Source organism: Nyctereutes procyonoides, unplaced genomic scaffold, assembly GCF_905146905.1.
Source record: "Nyctereutes procyonoides isolate TBG_1078 unplaced genomic scaffold, NYPRO_anot_genome, whole genome shotgun sequence".
Lineage (NCBI taxonomy): Eukaryota > Metazoa > Chordata > Mammalia > Carnivora > Canidae > Nyctereutes > Nyctereutes procyonoides.
Genome location: NW_026575139.1, coordinates 1,473,259 through 1,490,635, shown reverse-complemented (window position 1 = coordinate 1,490,635; position 17,377 = coordinate 1,473,259). Strand labels below are relative to the sequence as shown.

Genomic DNA, 17,377 nt, shown 5'->3' with positions numbered 1-17,377 from the left:
GGGACTCGATCTCGGGTCTCCAGGATCAGGCCCTGGGCTAAAGGCAGGCGCTAAACCGCTGAGCCACCCGGGCTGCCCTCTTGTTTATTTCTTTAAATTCTTTCCTTGCTTATTTCTTGCAGAAGGTATCTAAGCGGCAAGGCTACGTTCCTAAATTTGAAAGATTTGTTGTAGCGGGTGAGACAGAATCGTTTACTGGTGAAAATAGGCCCGCGCAACTCCTATCGGAGACATTTCTTAAAATCATGAAACAATGGTGATCTGAAGTTTCTGGCCTTGTTATGTGAAAACTATGCCAAGGGCTTCTCCCACGGTTGGCTTCTACTTCGGTCCCCATGTCCCTGCGAACCACGCAGGTATCAGCAAAATATCCTACTCTGGGAACCAGAAACACACACCAGACGCGGCCCTTTCCCCTCGGGTCAAGTAACTAGAGAGCAGAGACGGCGCCTGCAAACCCTCGGAGCTGCAGCCCTACGCCGCAGAAAGACGAGCATGTCAAACCACCACCTTTTCAAATCACTTTATTTTCACTCAATTTACAGATGCATAGTCGCCTGGATGTCAGTTAGAGAGGGGAGGCCGGGCTGGGCGACCTCTGCGGGAGCAGTCGGGGCCTCCCTCCCAGGGTATACAATATCCCTTTCAAACCAACGCTGCGTGTGTCATAACTATATTTAGAAGTACGCAGAGGGGAAAATATGACTGCTCACTTCGAGGCTGCAAAGCACAGGGAAACACACCAAAACCTCATGGGATCCGAAGCTCAGAGTCTTTAGTTCGGGGTCCCCAACCCCCTTCAGAGGCCGGATGACACCTGCATGAAAGCATTCCTTATCACACGGGGGAGCAGGGGGTCCCGGGACAGGTCCCATTTGGAGAAAAGGGTGGTGCGGTCTCCACGCAGGAGTCAGATCTCGCCTGGGGGCGTCCTATAGCGCCGTACGGGGGAAGCCGAGGGGCCAGGTTTTCGCCCGGCACTTAAGAGGCTCTGCAAACAGTCCGAAGCGCGGGCCGCAGCTGCGACGCGGAAGCAGCCACGCGTCTCCGGCCGCAGGACTTTCTGCACGAAGCGGGGCAGGCAGGCTGAGCGTCAGAAACCAGGAGGGCGCGGACGTGCCGACCAGGAGCCGCGGCGCCTTAGCCGATGAACCTTTCGGACGGCCACGTATCCTGGGCGTTGGGGGGGGCGGCCGGGGCCTCCTCCTCGGGCGGGGCCAGCGCCTCCATCTCGCGCACCACCTGCGTGAACACCTGGTCCACCATCAGTTTGCTCTTGGCCGTGACCTCCAGGAACGGGCACCGCCACTCGCGGGCCAGCGCGCGGCCCCGCGCCGTCAGCACCTGGCGCTCGGCGTCCAGGTCGGCCTTGGTGCCCACCAGCACGAGCGGCACGGCCTTGGGGCCCCGCAGGCGGCCCATGCGCTCCCGCAGCGGCCGCACCGCCTCGAACGAGGCCTCGCTGCACACGCTGTAGAGCACCACGAAGCCGTCGCTGTTCTTGATGTACAGGTCCTTGAGCGTGACCAGGTGCTCGGCGCCCACCGTGTCCACGATCTCCAGCAGCGCGGGCGCCGCGTTCACCTCGATCACCTTGCTGAACAGCTCCTCCACCGACGGCTCGCACTGCTCGGGGAAGCTGCCGCACGCGAACTGCGTGGCCAGCGCCGTCTTGCCCACGGCCACGCTCCCGAGCAGCACCACCCGGTAGCCCTTGGCGGGTCGCGGCCCCGGGCCCGCCATGGCCGAGACGCGGCTGGCGGGGCGCGCGGCCGGAGGACGCCGAGGAATGGCGCGCGGAGGCGGGGGCCGGGGGAGGGGCGCGGGGAAGGGGCGGGAGGAGGGGAGGGGCGCGCGGGGCGGGGGGGGCCGGGGGGTGGGCCCCGCGCGCCCTCCGCCCCGCTCTCCACCCGGGCGTCCGCCCCGCCCCGGCCCCGGGCGTGCTGGCGCCGCCCCCCGCAGCCGCTCCCCGGCCCGGGCCTCCCCCTTCCCCGGCCCTCGCTCCCGGAGGGTCCCCCGGCAGCCGGGCCCCGCGCGCTCCCCCCCGCCCCACGGGCGACCCGCCGGGGCTCCCCCGACAGCCCCTGCCCTCTGCGCCCCCCCTTCCAAGAAGAGCCCCTTCTCTCCGCGAGACCAGAAGGTAACCTGATCCCTTCCACGTCTACCCGGGAACTGCAGGGATTTCTCCACCATCCCAAAGGCGGCCCCGCGGCAGGAAGCCAGGCTGGCCTCGGTTTGGGTCAGGCCCGGCGCAGGCGGGGGCCCCTCTCCAGACAGGGAGGACCCCAGAGAAGGAGGGGCTTGCGAGCGAGCTCCAGACCGAGGGCCCGAGGGCCTCCTGGCCCGCGTCTGTGCCTGGGGTACCGCGCGGCCCCCCTTTTACGCTGCCCCCCTCCCCAGGCCCCTTGGTCGTTGAGCAAGGCCCAGATGAACTTCGTAAAATGTAAATCACACTCTACTCCCTGGCTCCGACCTTCCCTGGCTTTCCATCATGCCCTCCAGACCTAAGAGCAGAACACAACTCACCACCCCAAACGGGACATTTTTCAAAATGAAAGTGTGCACCCCTCCACCCACCAGTAAGTCCCTGGCAACAGGGCTTTGGGGTCACCCTGTTGTAGAGGACTCTCCGGATCTGACCCACTGCCACCTCTCTCTCTCTCTCTCTCTCTCTCTGCCTTCTACTCTACAACTACACAAGCTTCTAGCTATTTCTTGATCTCAGAGGAGAAGGCTGGGTGTGGGGCAGCCGGGGCTGAGTAGAAAGTCCTGGGATCTACAGAGTCAACTCCACCCACCTTATGCCTGAGGCACAAGCTGAGCCTTAGGACTTCAGGGGGACCTTCAGGCGGGGCTGAAAGTGGAGGTTCTACACTTTCCCTATGTGGGGGCGCCACTGACCCTGACCGGTCATTCTGGTGCAGCCCTGCTGGGGGACAGGGCCCCAGCACTGACTGAGCTTGAAGTTTAAGTGACAACAGGATTCGTCTTTCACGTTGGTGTTTGTGGTCACAGAACATGCTTTTCTGTAAACAGTGCACAGAGCATCCTTAACCTGTATTAGTTATACATGGAACACAACAGACAACTTGATTTCTATTTTTTTTTAAGATTTTTATTCATTTGAGAGACCGAACATGTGAGAGAGAGCAAGAGCAGAGGGAGAAGCAGGCTCCCTGCTGACCAGGGAGCCCAATGTGGGGGTCAATCCCAGGACCTCAGGATCATGACCTGAGCTGAATGCTTCACTGACTGAGCCATCCAGGTACCCCGTGATTTCTAATTTCTAAATAGAGAAATCTCATGAGACATTCTGACTGCAAAGTAACAAAAGTAAAAATGCATTTTTAAAAAGGATAACTGAAAAAAATAGAAATAAAAAAATAAAAAGGATAACTGCAAATATTCCCTGGGGGAATGCGAGTTCCAGCCACATTTCTTTCTTTTTTTTTTTTTTAAGATTTTATTTATTTATTCATGAGAGACACACAGAGAGAGACAGTCCAGCCACATTTCAACAATATCCCACAGATAACCGTTGAGGGAATATAGGCGATTCATTGCTGAAAAGTTGCAAAACACACGAGGTAAAAAACACTCTGAGTTGAGAGGTGTTGGAAACACAGGCAATAAAACCATGTCCAGAAAACAGCAGGCAATGGCATTATCAGATGTATAATTATGTTTCACGTTTTTCAGGAAATAAAAAAGAAGCTTAAAATTTCGAGCGAGGAATAAGAGACTATAGAGTATGGTTAAGTAATTTGAAAGAGTTTCTCCAAAAGAAAAAAAAAACCTTCTGGAAATAGAAAATATGATAATTTACTATTTTAATTAACATAAAACATTCATTGATAGGTTAAACAGTAGATTAAACATGACTGGAGAGAGAAGGAACAACATCTGGCTTGGTTTTCACCATCAGATCCCCTGTGCCTGCAGGAGATGGGGGGCTCCAGTGTCACCAGCAAGTGTCAGACTTCCATAGAATATCTTAAATTGGGGCTCCTGAGTGGCTCAGTGGTTGAGTGTCTGCCTTTGGCTCAGCTCATGATCCCGGGGTCCTGGGATAGTGTCCCTCATCGGGGTCCCCACAGGGAGCCTGCTTCTCCCTCTGCGTGTCTCTGCCTCTCTCTCTCTCTCTGTCTCATGAACAAATAAATAAAATCTGTTTTAAAGAATAAAAAGAATATCTTACATTGATAGTTGGCTAATCTGAGTCTATCATTCGTATTTTTAGAGCCATTAACAAAAGTCAGCTCATCCCCCTGTAGCACATGAACCCATGTTTCCCCTTCCACCTGTACCACATCGTAAGCTGGCCCCTGGTGAGCCACCATGCCACAGGCAAGGGTCACCACCAGTTGGCTCACCACCAGCAATAAGGTCCTTACAATGGGGTCTGAAGGGCATGGATCCACCTTAGAATCCCACCCTGAAGGTCTGCTTCTTGGGGTCACTTCTCTTAATTCAGGTTCTTTCCAAAAGCAGAATCCATAACATGGGACATGGTCTTGTGGGCAAATGGTTTATTTTTGGAAGTGTTCTCGGAGGAATGGGGACCCTGGAAGGGAAAAACAGGGAAGCGGGGAGATCCAAGCCAGGGTGCATCTTTGTCTTATCACTGCTGTAGGTGACCTCTCAGGAACAGTGTGCCACGCACCTCAGCGTCGTCCACCGGTGCACGGTAGCGAGGGGCGCGGGTGCCCCCTGGCACCCATTCCTCACTGCTCCAGGGTTGCCTGCAAACTCCCTCTCCTAGGCATACTCACGTGCCAGCTAGGTTGAGCTCCAGAAGCATCACAAGCAGCAGCAGAGAGCTGCGAGTGGAGGGCAGGGGGTGCACAGAGCAGCTGAGTCCAGGGGTGGCCTGCGCAGCCAGCAAGCCGGTGGACCCAGAGCAGACCAGGACAGGGCATAAAGGACAGCCAACTCCATCCTAATAGTTTGGAAATGCCTCATTTGGGAAGGGCGGCTTAGGAGCCTATTATCTGCAGTGATGAGTACATCGCTTATTTCCTTTTCTTATTGCTTTAGCTAGACTCCAGAAACATCGACGTTGAACCCCGGAGGTAACAGCTGGTATCCCTCTGCATTGCTGATGAACAGAAAAGCCTTTGCACCCCTAATAGGATGTGTCTTTTTGTTCTCGAACTGGTATCCTTCACCGTAATAGAAAATTTTGATCTATTTATACCTTAGAGTTTGTATTGGGAATGTCTGCTGGGATTTCTTGGTCTCCAATACATTTATAGTTTTTTTTTTCTCCTTTAATTCTGATCCTGAGTGCTTCTTCAACATGCCAGCCTGTGTTTCATCACGCAACCTTCACATTAGCTGTGAAGCACTCCTCCTGGAATGTTGTTCCTCTGACGTCCACGTGGCTCACTCCCTTGTTTTATTTAGGTCTTTTGCCCAAATGTCACTTAAAAGTGTTTTTCCTTACCAACCGTTAAAGGTGGAATTATATTCATTTGTTGAACTTCTAGCCCTCTACCTTGGAATGGGACCTTATTTGGAAATAGGGTTGTTGCAGATATAATTGGTTACGCTGAGGTTCCACTGGAGGAGGGTAGCCCCTAATCCAATATAACTTGTGTCCTTATAAAAGTGGTAATTTGGGGGCACCTGGGTGGCCCAGTCAGTGAAGCTTCTGGCACTTGATTTCGGCTCAGGTCATGATCTCAGGGCTGTGATTTGGAGCCCTGTGTCAGACTCTGGGCTCCGGGCTCCGAGGAGTGTCTGCTGAAAATTCTCCCTCTCCCTCTTCCTCTGCCCCTCCCCTACTCATGCTGCCTCTAAATAAATAAAATATATATTTTTTTAAATAAAGGGGGTAATTTGGACACAGGCATACACAGAGAGAGAATGCCATGTGAAGATAAAGTCAGAGATCAGTCTGGTCTTTCCACAAGCTAGACAGTGAAAAAGATGTTGGCAACCCAGAAGCCAAGGCTGAGGGTCCTGGAACAGGTGCTCCATCCCAGCCCACAGAAGGACCCAACCTGCTGACACCTTGATCTGGGACTTGTGGCCTCCAGAACTGTGACGCAGTAGAGTCCCAGTTACGCCCCTAGGCTGTGGGACTCTGCTAGCAGCCCCCCAGGAAGCTACGCCGTGCCACCCACCGCAAATCCATCCTTTACTGTCCTGCTGCCTCATAGACTGGGGAGCTTAAACAAAATACATTTATCTCTTTCTTCTGGAAGCTAGGAAGTCCAAGGTCAAGGTGCTGGCAGATTCAGAGCTTGGTGAGGGCCTGCTTCCTGGTTCACAGACAACTGTTGTTTCGCTGTGTCCTCACATGGCAGAAAGGGCACAGGAGCTCTCGGAGTGTCCTTCCTAAAGACGCGGTTCGCCTTATCACTCCCAAAGGCCCCACCTGATACCATCACTCTGGGGGTGAGTTTGCAATATGTGAACGAGGGGCACCTATGGAACTATATGAAATTGTTTGCTCATCGTCTCCCTCTGCACAGCGTAACTCCCAGGAGGGCAGAGACAGGCTCAGGGCTGGGCCTCCGTGTGCCTGACGCGCCGCAACTACAGCTCTGCTGGAATGCTCCGTTGGAAACCTGAATTTTTTCCAGCACAACTGAAGAATAATGGAACCATTTGAGCATAATGTGAATTTTGCATTTTGTGTGACTTTCTTTACAAGGTAAACACAGAGAACCGCATCAGCTGGACTGAAGTGTGTGGGGGATGCACACACACACACACACACACACACGCACGCGCGCGAGCTTCCCAGGCACCTCATGACTGCTGCACTGCAGGCTCTCTCCCATCACCTCACAGTGTCTCACGAGCTGTGACCCCCACCCCACCCCCGTGTTTGTGCTGTAAGCAAGCTTCAGGCCTTTTAGATAAAGGGCTGCATTTATTACGGTATTAATGTATTTTTTAAAACTATCACCTATAGAAGTGTGCTACCCTTTGTCTTAGGTTCCTATTTTTAGTATGTCTCTGATGAAATATTTTGAGTGTCCTGCCCCAGCTCCGTTTGCCCTATGAGAGAGGTGGTTTTTATTGTGCAACTTTGCAAGCACCCCGAATTTTATGAAACAGTATGATGCATCCTAGCAGAACTAATCGTATTTGTTGACTTTCTGAATTAGACCTTAAGTTATCCCAGTATATTCCTTTTTCAGTATAGTGACGAAATAAATTTGCTAGTTGCTCGTTGAGCCTGGCTGTCTCCAAAAGGCTGCATAGCATAGTATAGGATAGTGGTTAATGTAGGGGTGTGAGAGAGCCCAGTCGATGACACCAGCAGTCCTACCCAAGACCTGAACAATTGAGGGATCTGGCAAAGGGACTCAAGAACATGTAAATACAATTATTACCTTATCACGGTTGCCTGTGTTGGAGCAGATGGCTTTAGAGGGCAGCACTACAGAGCCTCCTAATCCTTAATCCTCCATTTGGACTCACCTGCCCAGTGGTAGGCAAACCAGTATATCCACTGTCCATCTCCAGTGGGAGCCTCAGCCCTTGAGGTTTCTGGCAAGGAACTGCAGGAGCATACCTCACACCATATTCACTGTGTCCCTCACCCCCCAGGCTTCTGGCCTGTCTCATTATCTCAGCCTGTAGTGCTAAGGAGACTTTTACCCTCTGAGCCTTCAGCTCTAGGCCAAAGAGACTCTCTCTGACCTCCAGGTCTCTACTCAGTTGGGAGGAACTGGGATCCCAGTACCTCTAGGCACAGAGGAGGAACAGCATTCCTGGGGAAGAAGCAGCTGCCACTGGCATCTGCGGAGAACAACTGTGCAAACCTCCAGGGGGGCGGAAGTGGGGGGTGGCAAACAATGGACCCTCTGAAAACTAATGGAAATGCTGCAAACATGCAGGCGGTCTCTGCCAACCAGTATGAATGTGGACAAATGCGGATGCGGTCATCGCAAAGCCCAGGGATCCCTCCCTTTCTGCCATCAGGTAGGTTAGATAAACTGGGAAAAATGAAGACTAGAAATTCTGAATGAATCATCACGAAACGATTTCTGGCATTACTACAGTGTTGGAAAAAAGGGAAAGCCCCAAACAGAGAAGCTGCTTTCTGAAAACCAAATTGCCAGCTGAGGCTAAGGCAGGCAGCCACCCTGGAGAGTCACAGTCTTGGTCATCAAGGCTTTGGGGTGTCATGGAGATAGAAGACAAGACTTGGAGCCTGTATAATTTCCCAGTTAGGCCTAGGCCCCCACACGAACTGTGCATACCAGAAGGGCCATATCCTCAGTGAATGAGTGATTTTGAGAGTTTTCCAACTGTTAGCAAAAGGAGATGAGAAAGAAATTGTCCCACCCAGTACCTGAGCTAGGACAAAAAGAAAAGATCTTCCCTAAGATTAGTACAAGGGTCTGGTCCTTAGGGAGGTTTGGATTTAAAGTGAACATCCCCTTGGGGTCCTGGAAAGAGCAACCTGAAAAATGAACATTAAATGGCCTGATTGGTAGTTCCTTGAGGATGCCACCAGCAGTAAATGGCAGTTTCTCTAGAAGGATCCATTCAGGCTACCTGTCCTCCTCTCAGATCAAACTCATGGTCCAAAGGTACTGAAAAGATGAGGAATAAACCATGATGAGCAGAGCTGATAAACCCTCTCATTTTCAGGCAGCATGATTAGTAGATAAAACACATAAAAGAACTAATATTAAAACACAAAAAATAGATGAATGACATGAGAAAAAATGTGATACTAAATAAAAAATACTGGCTTTTGCAGAATCCTGAAGGTACCAGGGTGAGGGCAACATACTGCTGTGGCTTCAGCCGGTGGCCCTGGGGTGGCAGCTGCCGGCCGCTGGGCGCTGAGGCCGCTCACCAAGCCGCCCTCCTGACCGCCGCCCCGACATCAGGCTCCAGCTGCACACCTGCACCCTCCCCACGGGGCCCCCCTTGGCCGTCTCCGTCTCCCGGGACTCGGGGACTCGATTCTAACAGAGGGCATGGGCGAGCAGCTGCGGCCTCCGGGGAGCCCGGCTGGAAGGCGGGGCTCCCCTGCGCTCCCTCAGGGGCCAGGGCACCTGGGCACCCCGGGCGGGGTCGGGCGGCAAGGCTGTCTCGCGGCCACCCCCGCGTACCCACAGCCTGTCAGCTCGGGTCACTGCAGCCAGCCCCCAGCAAGCGTGCTGCGGAGCCACCCCGGGACGCGCCCCTGGGAGCAGTGACCGCGCGGGGCGGCTTGCTCTCCGGACCCCCCGCCCGCCGTCCCCTCGGTGGCCCCGGGGGCTCCCCCCACTGCTCCCGGGGAGCCCGGCGGGCCCGCTCCGAGGGGAGAGCCCGCAGGTGGGAGGGCGGCGAGCCCGCAGGACCCGGGCCCAGGGGCCTTCAGGGGTCCGGGGAAGGGGGGGGCACCCGCACGCGGATTCCCCAGAGCCGCGGGCACCTGCCAGCCTCGGAGGGAGCACTGCAGGGGGAGCCCGGGCGAGGCCGCAGGGGTGGGGCGGGCCAGGGGGCCCTGGTGCGGGCCCCGGGGTCCCCCAGCCCTCCCGCGGGGCCCCCTGCAGCCCGCGCCGCGCCCCGCGGATGAGGCGCCCCCGCCGGGGCAGACGCGGCGCGGAAGGCAGACGCCGGGGCCCCGGGGCCTCCGTCCTCGGATGGGCCGCGACCTGCGGCCTGGAGGGCGGAGGGGACCGGAGCCGCGCCCCGCCTGCCCCGACAGCGCCCGCCCCGGCTCCCCCCGCCGCCGAGCTGCCCGCGCTCCCGGGCCGGGCGGGGAGGGGGGCCCGGGGCAGGAGGGGGCCGGGCGGGGGCGCAGCCGGGCGCGGAGGCGGCCCCGGGTCCCCTGGGCACCGCGATCCTGCAGCCCGTGGAGCGTGTCCCTGACCGCCCTCCGGAGGGAGGCGGAGGGAGGCGCCGCCACGTCCCCCGCGCGAGGTGGGGCGGGACACGGGTCACTGCGCGGCGGCCCTGACCCAGCCCGAGCGCACTGCGCCTGGACACGCGAGTCCCTCTGGGCGGCACCTGGAGACAGGCATCACCCCCTCCATGCCCCAGTGTGGCACTGGGTCCTAGGAACACGGGTTCCTCCGCACCCGCAGGAGCAGGGACGGAGCAGGGGGCCTGGGGCCTCTGCAGTGCTGGGGATGCTGTCAGGAAGAGTCCCTGCCCAGTGCCCCCTCCAGGCCTTGACAAGCAGGTCCCAGTCCGGAATGCCTCAGGCTCCAGGGGCACGTGCCCCGGGGTGTGCCCCCATCTCTGCAGCGAGGGAGGCTGGGCCCTGATACCCACCGGGGCTCCCCGGCCCACCTGCTGGGCTGACCCTGTGTGTACCTCCTCTCCCGGGTCCCTGGAGATCTCTGCCGGGAGGGCTCTCCCTCCCCACCCTAGCACACACTGGGGAGAGCTGGCCGCTGCTGGCCTGAGCCTCTCTCACGGGCCTCTGCCCAAACCCCACCCCACCCGGGGTCCCTCAAGGACTCCCTGGCTCTCCCCCTTCCAAGGAGAGGCCCTTCTGGCTGTGGCACAGGAGTTGATCGGGTCCCTGCTCCCAAGAATGCTCCCAGGAAATGTAGGGATTCCTTGGCCATTCAGGATGCACTCGCGTGGCTAGAACCAGGCTGGCCTTGCTCAAAGTCAGGCTTGTCTGGGCAGCACACTTGAAGCCTGCCCACCCCCATCCCCGCCGGGGGGACCCAAATCTCAAGGGCAGATGAAGGGGCCACCTGCCAGGGAGCTTCAGACTGAGGCTCCAGTGTCTCGTGCCCCCTCCTGAGCCGGGATCCTGGAACCCCACCTCCACTCTGAGCCCCACCAGCCCCCTTTCATCGTGGGAGCTTTCCAAATAGGAATCACGACAGGTCACTCCCTTTGTCCTTTGATAAAGTCCTGTCACCAGGACCAGAGGGAAGGCCCTTCTGTGTCCCAACACCCCTCCTCCTTTCCTGATCACATCCCCTGCCATCCCCCCCACCCCAGCAGCCCCTCTCAACCCAGGATCTGTTCCAGAGCCCGCCCCCCCCAACCCATGCACACATGGGCCTTCCCATCAGCTGCCCCTGAAGGGCCTGGGAGAGACCCCACCATAGTCTTCAGGGGCTGGGCTCCTGGGTCCCCCAGACCTCCTAGTTCCCTCCCTCATGGAAGATTCTAGCCCCTCCCACCGCTGCTCAGGGAAAGCTAGAAAGTAACTCTAGACCAGTGACAATGAGAACACAGCAGAGAGGAAGGAGGGTGTGGGTGCAGGGAAGGCAGGGCCAGGGGCAGAGGAAGGAGCTGAGAGCCCTGGGTGAGCACTCGGGAGCCCTGACTCAGCTCCCTGACCGACTCCAGGAGCTAGAAACACAGATTCAAGGCCCGGAGAAGGAAGGAAATACAGAGGGGAGCTGATAGAGCATAGAAATAATAGGGAAGGGCAGCCTGGGTGGCTCAGCGGTTTGGCGCCTGCCTTCAGCCCAGGGCGTGATCCTGGCAACCCGGGATCGAGTCCCACATCAGGCTCTCTGCGTGCAGCCTGCTTCTCCCTCTGCCCGTGTCTCTGCCTCTCTCTGTGTCTCTCATGAATAAATGAATAAAATATTTTTAAAAAAGGTATCATAGGGAAAATATCATTATTGAACCTATAGTTGATTCCTGGAAAGAACAACAAATCTGACTGACATTGGGCTCCATGGACTCAGATAAAGGAACTGGAATTAGAACAGGAGACCTGAGGGCCCCTGGGTGGCTCAGTGGTTGAGCATCTGTCTGCCTTTGGCTCAGGGTGCGATCCCAGGGTTCTGGGATCCAGTCCCATATTGGGCTCCCCTCAGGGAGCCTGCTTCTCCCTCTGCTTGTGTCTCTACTTCTCTGTGTCTCTCATGAATAAATAAATTAAAATCTTAAAAAAAAACAACAACAACAGGAGATGTGAGAGTGAGGGCATCCCCGCTGACCCCCCAGACACAAGGGGCTGAGACAGAGATCCGGGAACAGCCTCCTCCAAACAGGAGGAGAGCCCAGGGGAGGAACAGGAAGCCATCCCCAGAGCTTTTATTCCAGTTTCCACAAGTGGGAGCAGTTCCACCACCCATCAGACAGCCAGAGAGGCCAGTCACCTGACCAAGCAACAAAACAAACACAGCTCAGCATGTTTGGTCCTTCAGGCCTCCCTAGTTCAGGGTCTTTGAGCAGAGCAGGGGGTCTCTGGACTCCACCCAAGGGGTCCTGGCTCAGTCCCCTGGGTCTGCTGGTGGCGCTGACAGAGGACCCTGGAAACCATGGTTGGGTGACTGGTGCAGGCATTGGAGGCTCCTCAAGTATTTCCTTCCACAAGATTCCACGTGGGATCTGGGGTTTGAAGCACAGACACTCACCCGGGAGGGAGAAGCAGAAACCCCCTGTGGACGACAGTGACCCAGTGTCCTTAGCTCCTCCCACAGCGCATAATGTCAGAATGGAGGAGGATGGAATCTTCTGGACAACAGGATCCATTCAGGCATTCAATCAGCGGCCGTCCTGGGAGAGGCCATTGGAAGAACTGCCAGGAGGTTTGAATTTGCCCCACGACGCGTGAAGCACACGCTTGATGGGGCCACAGACCAGTATTTCAGAGCGAGCAAGTCCCTAAAGGTGTGGGCAGGGCAGCCCCCCACCCGGCGCATTGGACTCAGGAGGACACACCTGCAGACCATTGTCCTCAACAGTTGCTAAAGGGACTGAGGGTGTGGAACCCGTGACCCGCCAGGCGTGCCCTGGGCCTCCTGGTGGACAGGGCAGTGCCCGAGGGCGCTGAGCTCAGCTGGAGGCCGGAGAATGCAAAACCCGTCAGGGGCCTTCCAAGCCCACTCGCTTTCCAACAAGGAGAGGTTGAGGCTCCCACGTAGCCCAGCGGCCCCCTAGGAAATCCCAGGGAGAGATCCTGCTGAGGGAACCTTTGCAGGGCTCTCTTCCTTGACTTTGGGACAAGCAAGCTCCGGGCAGTGGGGGGCTGAGATGCAAGCACAGCCTGAGAGCCCGAGGCCAGGACGTGGTTCCGTGTTCTCCAGACAGAGAGGAAACCCGGAGGAGCCACACACGCGTCTCTTTTCCTTGGAAGAAGCTCCGACGATTCAAGAGCATTAGAGCAAAAATCTCCCCAGTTTTGTAAGGAGCCTACCAGTCACTCAGGTTTGGGTGGCCGTGGGACCACGCAGACACAGGAGCCGGAGGTTTCCATCACAATGGTCGGTGTTGCTCTAGAGGATCGTGAGCCCTTCACATCTCAGAAGCACCCATCGGACTGGGCCATCTGGGCCAGGTCCCTACTAACCCCCTGCCAGGACTCCGCAGGACCTGAAGGCCTCTGCCACTGGGGTCACCTCCCCTTGGATCTTCTCACTTAGGGAATTCCTCAGATGGTCCTATTGCCTTCCCCAGGCAGCCCCGGGCCTGAGAGCACTTCCTGTGGCTTTGAGTGGTTTTAAGGCACGTTTATAGATTTGTATCCATCTCCTACACTCTTTTTCTTGATTTCATCAAAAATGAATGAACATATTGGCAAGACAAAGGCAGTCACACATCCTTAGAGTCCTGGACACCACAGCCACTGTGACCCATGAAGACAGAGCAGGAGTGTCCTCCCCGGGGGAACCTCTTTCCCGTTCTTACTCTGCAGCCTGGGACCTAAGGGATCGCCTCAAAGTGAGCGTGTTAAGTGTCAGCAGGAAGACCTGCAGATAACAAGGCTTCCTGAGCTTACCCCGAAGCTCACCGCCCGGTGGCCTTTCTCTGGGTTACCAGGAGAGTCTGGCTCTGCCTGCAGGCACCGCGCAGTGGAGACCCACACCTGGGAGCTGGCACTCACCTGCGGGCCTAAGCTCTACCCGGGGCTGCCCTCACCCTCAGCCTCTGAGCCTCCCTTGTGGGGTGCTGGTCTCCACCTCGGTCCCAGCCTATCATTCAGCAGAGCTGGGGACCTGGTGAGACTGTGCACGGGTGCTTCTACCCGACAGCAAGGGTCCGGGGCCTCCCGGGTGCTCAGAGTAGGCAAGTGTCAAATGGAACTCACCCCACCCCCCTCCCCCAGTTGGGGTCCCAGAGGCCTGGCCCCAAGCCCTCAGGGCTGGGGTCTCAGTTCAGGAGGCCTCTGGAGGGTCTCTCCTGCCCCCTGGCTGCACCACCTTTGCCCATGCCTGCCTACCCCAGCGCTGAGCCCACCAGCATCCACAGCGGGCCCCTGGCATCTGGAGCCTGGAAGTGCCCCTCCAGGCAAGGGTCCACAGGGTGCTGAGAGGCCAGTGGGTGGGGGCAAGACTCAGCACCGGCCCTCCTGATGCCAGGGACCACTTGCGAGCTGGGGGTGTTGGGGGGAAACTTGATGCCAAGGCCTGCCTGTGCTGTGGAGGAGAGTCAGAGCCACTGCCCACACCCCTGCCTCACACGTGTGGCTTTTCAGGGAAGAGGGGGGGTGCAGTGACAGGCAGCACCTTGCAGAGCAGCAGGTGCAGAGACCTGAGCACAAGAACTGCAGTCAGGGACTCTGGGTGGCCCAGCAAGAGGCAGAAGGAGATGAAGGCCAGGAACAGGAGAGGGATGGGGTGACACTTAGTTCGAGCAGAGAGAGGCTGGTGCAGGGTGGGAGGGAGAGGCAAAGCAGAGGGCTTCCTGGAGGAGGTGGTGCTCATCACAGCCGGGCTTAAGAGGCTGAGGGAGCAGAGGGCATACGGGGTGGCAGGAAAACACCCATGACGTAAGGAGCCACAGGCAGTTTCCAGGATGGACAAGAGCTGGTTTGCTCTGAAGAGAGGGGCTGCTCTGCTGGCCGCACCCGAGGCCACAGGGGTGGGCAGTCAGGGAGAGGACAGGAGTGGACAGGTGAGCGGAGAGGCCTACACTGGGGCAGGGCCCGAGATGTGGGGGGTGAAAGGAAGAGGGGCAGGAAAGAGCCAGGGGGTGGCAGTGGCCAGATGGGACAAGGACTAGCACAGGCCTAGGGAGGCCCCTTCTCTCCCAGACATGGGCCCCAGGGCCTCACGCCAGGAGCCACCCCCACGGGAAGTTCAGACTGAACTCCCAGCCAGACTTAGCGGGAGGGTGAGAAGGGGGACAGGCCAGGTCACTGCCTGCGTCTCCCAGGCCAGGCGGCCTGGGCCCAGACAAGCGGCCTCTATGCCCCCAGATGCAGAAGGTGGGCAGCCAGGGAGGAGCGGGAGGCCGTCCAGCCTGGGTAAAACAGTTGCTCCCCTGATACCTCATCCTCCTGAGCCTCCCAAACAGCCAGGAAAAAGCACGAGGTTAGTCGGGGTGGAGGTGGGAGGTGGAGGGCCCAGCAGTGTCCTGGGATGGGCCTGTGAGCAGGACACCAGGCACCTGGGCCTCAGTGTCCGCATCTTGGGCCAGGATGGGCTATGTGGACGTTGGGTCAAGCCTAACTCTGACTTGCTGGGGCCAGCTCCAGCACCGACCCAGCTCTTCCCTAGGTGAGGGAATCCCTCACTTGGGGTCACCCACGACCTCCAGGACCCGTGTCTACATGCCACACAGGCCCCTTAGCTCATCTGCCATGGTGGCTGGCCCCTAGTCCCTGAGGACACACCTGCCTGCCTGAAAGCACCTAAGGCTCTCAGCACAACCAGCCCTGGCCCTTGACACCTCTCCACAGGCCCGGCCTGGGCACAAGTGTTCAAAGGCTGGCCCCAGGATTCTCCCCAGAAGAGTCTAGGTGGGGCCCTCTGCCTCCAGGCTCCAGAGGGAACCATGGGGGACCCCACCTCACCCCCAACAGCACCTGGCAGGGGATGCTAGACCAGGCCCCAAGGTCAGGTCTCAGGTCACTTCACCCCGGGTCCGAGCAGAGCATTGAGGTACAAAGCACACTGCTACACCCGGGTCGCCCCTGCTGGGCCTCACCACCACCCCAGCAACCAGAGCCTATGCCCTCTACCTCAGCCTCAGCGGGAAGATCCAGAAGCTGTGGAGGCAGGCCTGGGGCTCTAGGGAGGGCAGGAAGGGGTCAGGTGAGGGCTTGGAGTAGCCATCAGGGGCCCAGTGCCCAATGTTAGTGGGAGGCAGGATCCGGTGGGGCCCTGCATGGGGGAGGGGAGACCGGGACTTCTGCAGGTCACAGGGGTGAGGGTACCCAGTGGCCCATGGGCAGGGACAGGGACATAGTGGCAGCCTTCAGTGAGCTGTAGGCCGAGAACTCTGCATATGTTGCTGGCCCAGGGAGGCCTTCAGTCAGGGAGGGTGGTGGCCTCCTTCAGGTGGAGGGGTGCCACAGAGGGGAGCCCTACCCGCGGAGCAGGCAGGGGGCAGGTCAGAGGGCAGAGGGGCGATCTTGGGGCACCTGGGCACCGGCTGGGCAGCAAGGGGAGGCAGAGGCTTGTCTGACCCCTCTACGGGTGATCCTCCAGCTGCTCCTGGGAGAGGAGAGCTCCTGGGTCCTCTGACCAGCCCACCCTGTGACTTCAGATGGGGAGACTGAGGCTCAGTGGAGGTGGTCACTCGGGGTCACAGATAGGAGGAAGGGGCAGGAGCCAGGAAGACCCAGCAGGGAGGGGCGGAGACCTCAGAATTCAGGGGAGCCCTCACCCCACTGTCCTTGCAGCTCGGTGCCCGCATGCCACTCCTGCCCACCTGCATGAGCACCTGCCCCAGGTGAGGCCCTGTCCCCTTGGGGAGCAGGCCCAGGAATGGGGGCTAGACAGACGCTCAGAGCCCCTCCCATTGGAGCTAGAAGATCACAACCATCCTTCTCCCAGGACAGAGAGGTGCCCCCAGCCAGGAGGGGCCGGGGCTGGGAGTCTGGGGGTCCGTGGGGAGGTGCCAGGCTGGCTGGGGTCCACCCTGGTGGCTGGGTCCAGGGACAGCTTGAGTCTCTCAAGCCTCTCAGAGTGCCCACAGGGTGACAACACCACACAGGACTGGTCTCTGGAGGGTGTGCTTGGGGAGGAAGCAGCTCAGGGCCCCCGGCACGGAGCACAGAGTCTCTGGGCAGACACCCAGGTGAGGACTCGTGAGGGGTGCCCCGGAGCAGGGCCAGGAGGGGCAGGGTGCGGGCGAAGGAGGGGAGGCACATGTAGGGACAGCTTCCTAGGCAGGACTGCCAGCGACCAGAAAGGGGCTCCAGAGAGAGCCCCTGAGACCAGTGGACATCCCGGCCCGAATGCCAGAGGAACCCGGCGGGGGTGGGGGGGGCATGGCTCCAGCCTGGCCCCAATGACAGAGGCAGGGCCAAGATCCCATCTTTCCAGACCGGGGGCCCCTGCAAGGCCAGCCCCCCAGTGAATGAGCACCACCCATGGAGAGGAACGCACACTGACCCAGACTTCGTAGCTGAACCCCAAAATGCAGGGGTCAAGCAGGAAACCACCCAGTCAATGCCTCAGGCTCAGGAAAGTCAGAGGAGAGAGCTCTGCAGTTGGGGTGTGAACGGGAGGGACTGGCGGCTCCTCGGGGTTGGAGGAAGGGGAAG

General features: G+C 58.2%; 1 protein-coding gene and 1 long non-coding RNA gene across 2 annotated transcripts; one reads left to right on the top strand and one right to left on the bottom strand.

The window, feature by feature from the left end:
* Positions 1-508: 508 nt before the first annotated feature.
* Positions 509-1,810, bottom strand: LOC129496166 (ras-related protein Rap-2a-like). Its single transcript, XM_055304206.1, has one exon. The coding sequence runs from the start codon at positions 1,741-1,743 to the stop codon at positions 1,141-1,143; it is 603 nt and encodes a 200-aa protein (XP_055160181.1). The 5' UTR covers positions 1,744-1,810; the 3' UTR covers positions 509-1,140.
* A 246-nt stretch (positions 1,811-2,056) lies between these two features.
* On the top strand, positions 2,057-6,194 carry LOC129496247 (uncharacterized). Its single transcript, XR_008661697.1, has 3 exons — positions 2,057-2,140; positions 3,112-3,265; positions 5,038-6,194. It is a non-coding gene; the product is annotated as an uncharacterized LOC129496247 (long non-coding RNA).
* The last annotated feature ends 11,183 nt before the right edge of the window (positions 6,195-17,377 follow it).

Coding starts and splice junctions, on each gene's coding strand:
- LOC129496166 (XM_055304206.1), bottom strand. CDS start 1,743: ATGGCGGGCCCGGGGCCGCGACCCGCCAAGGGCTACCGGGTGGTGCTG.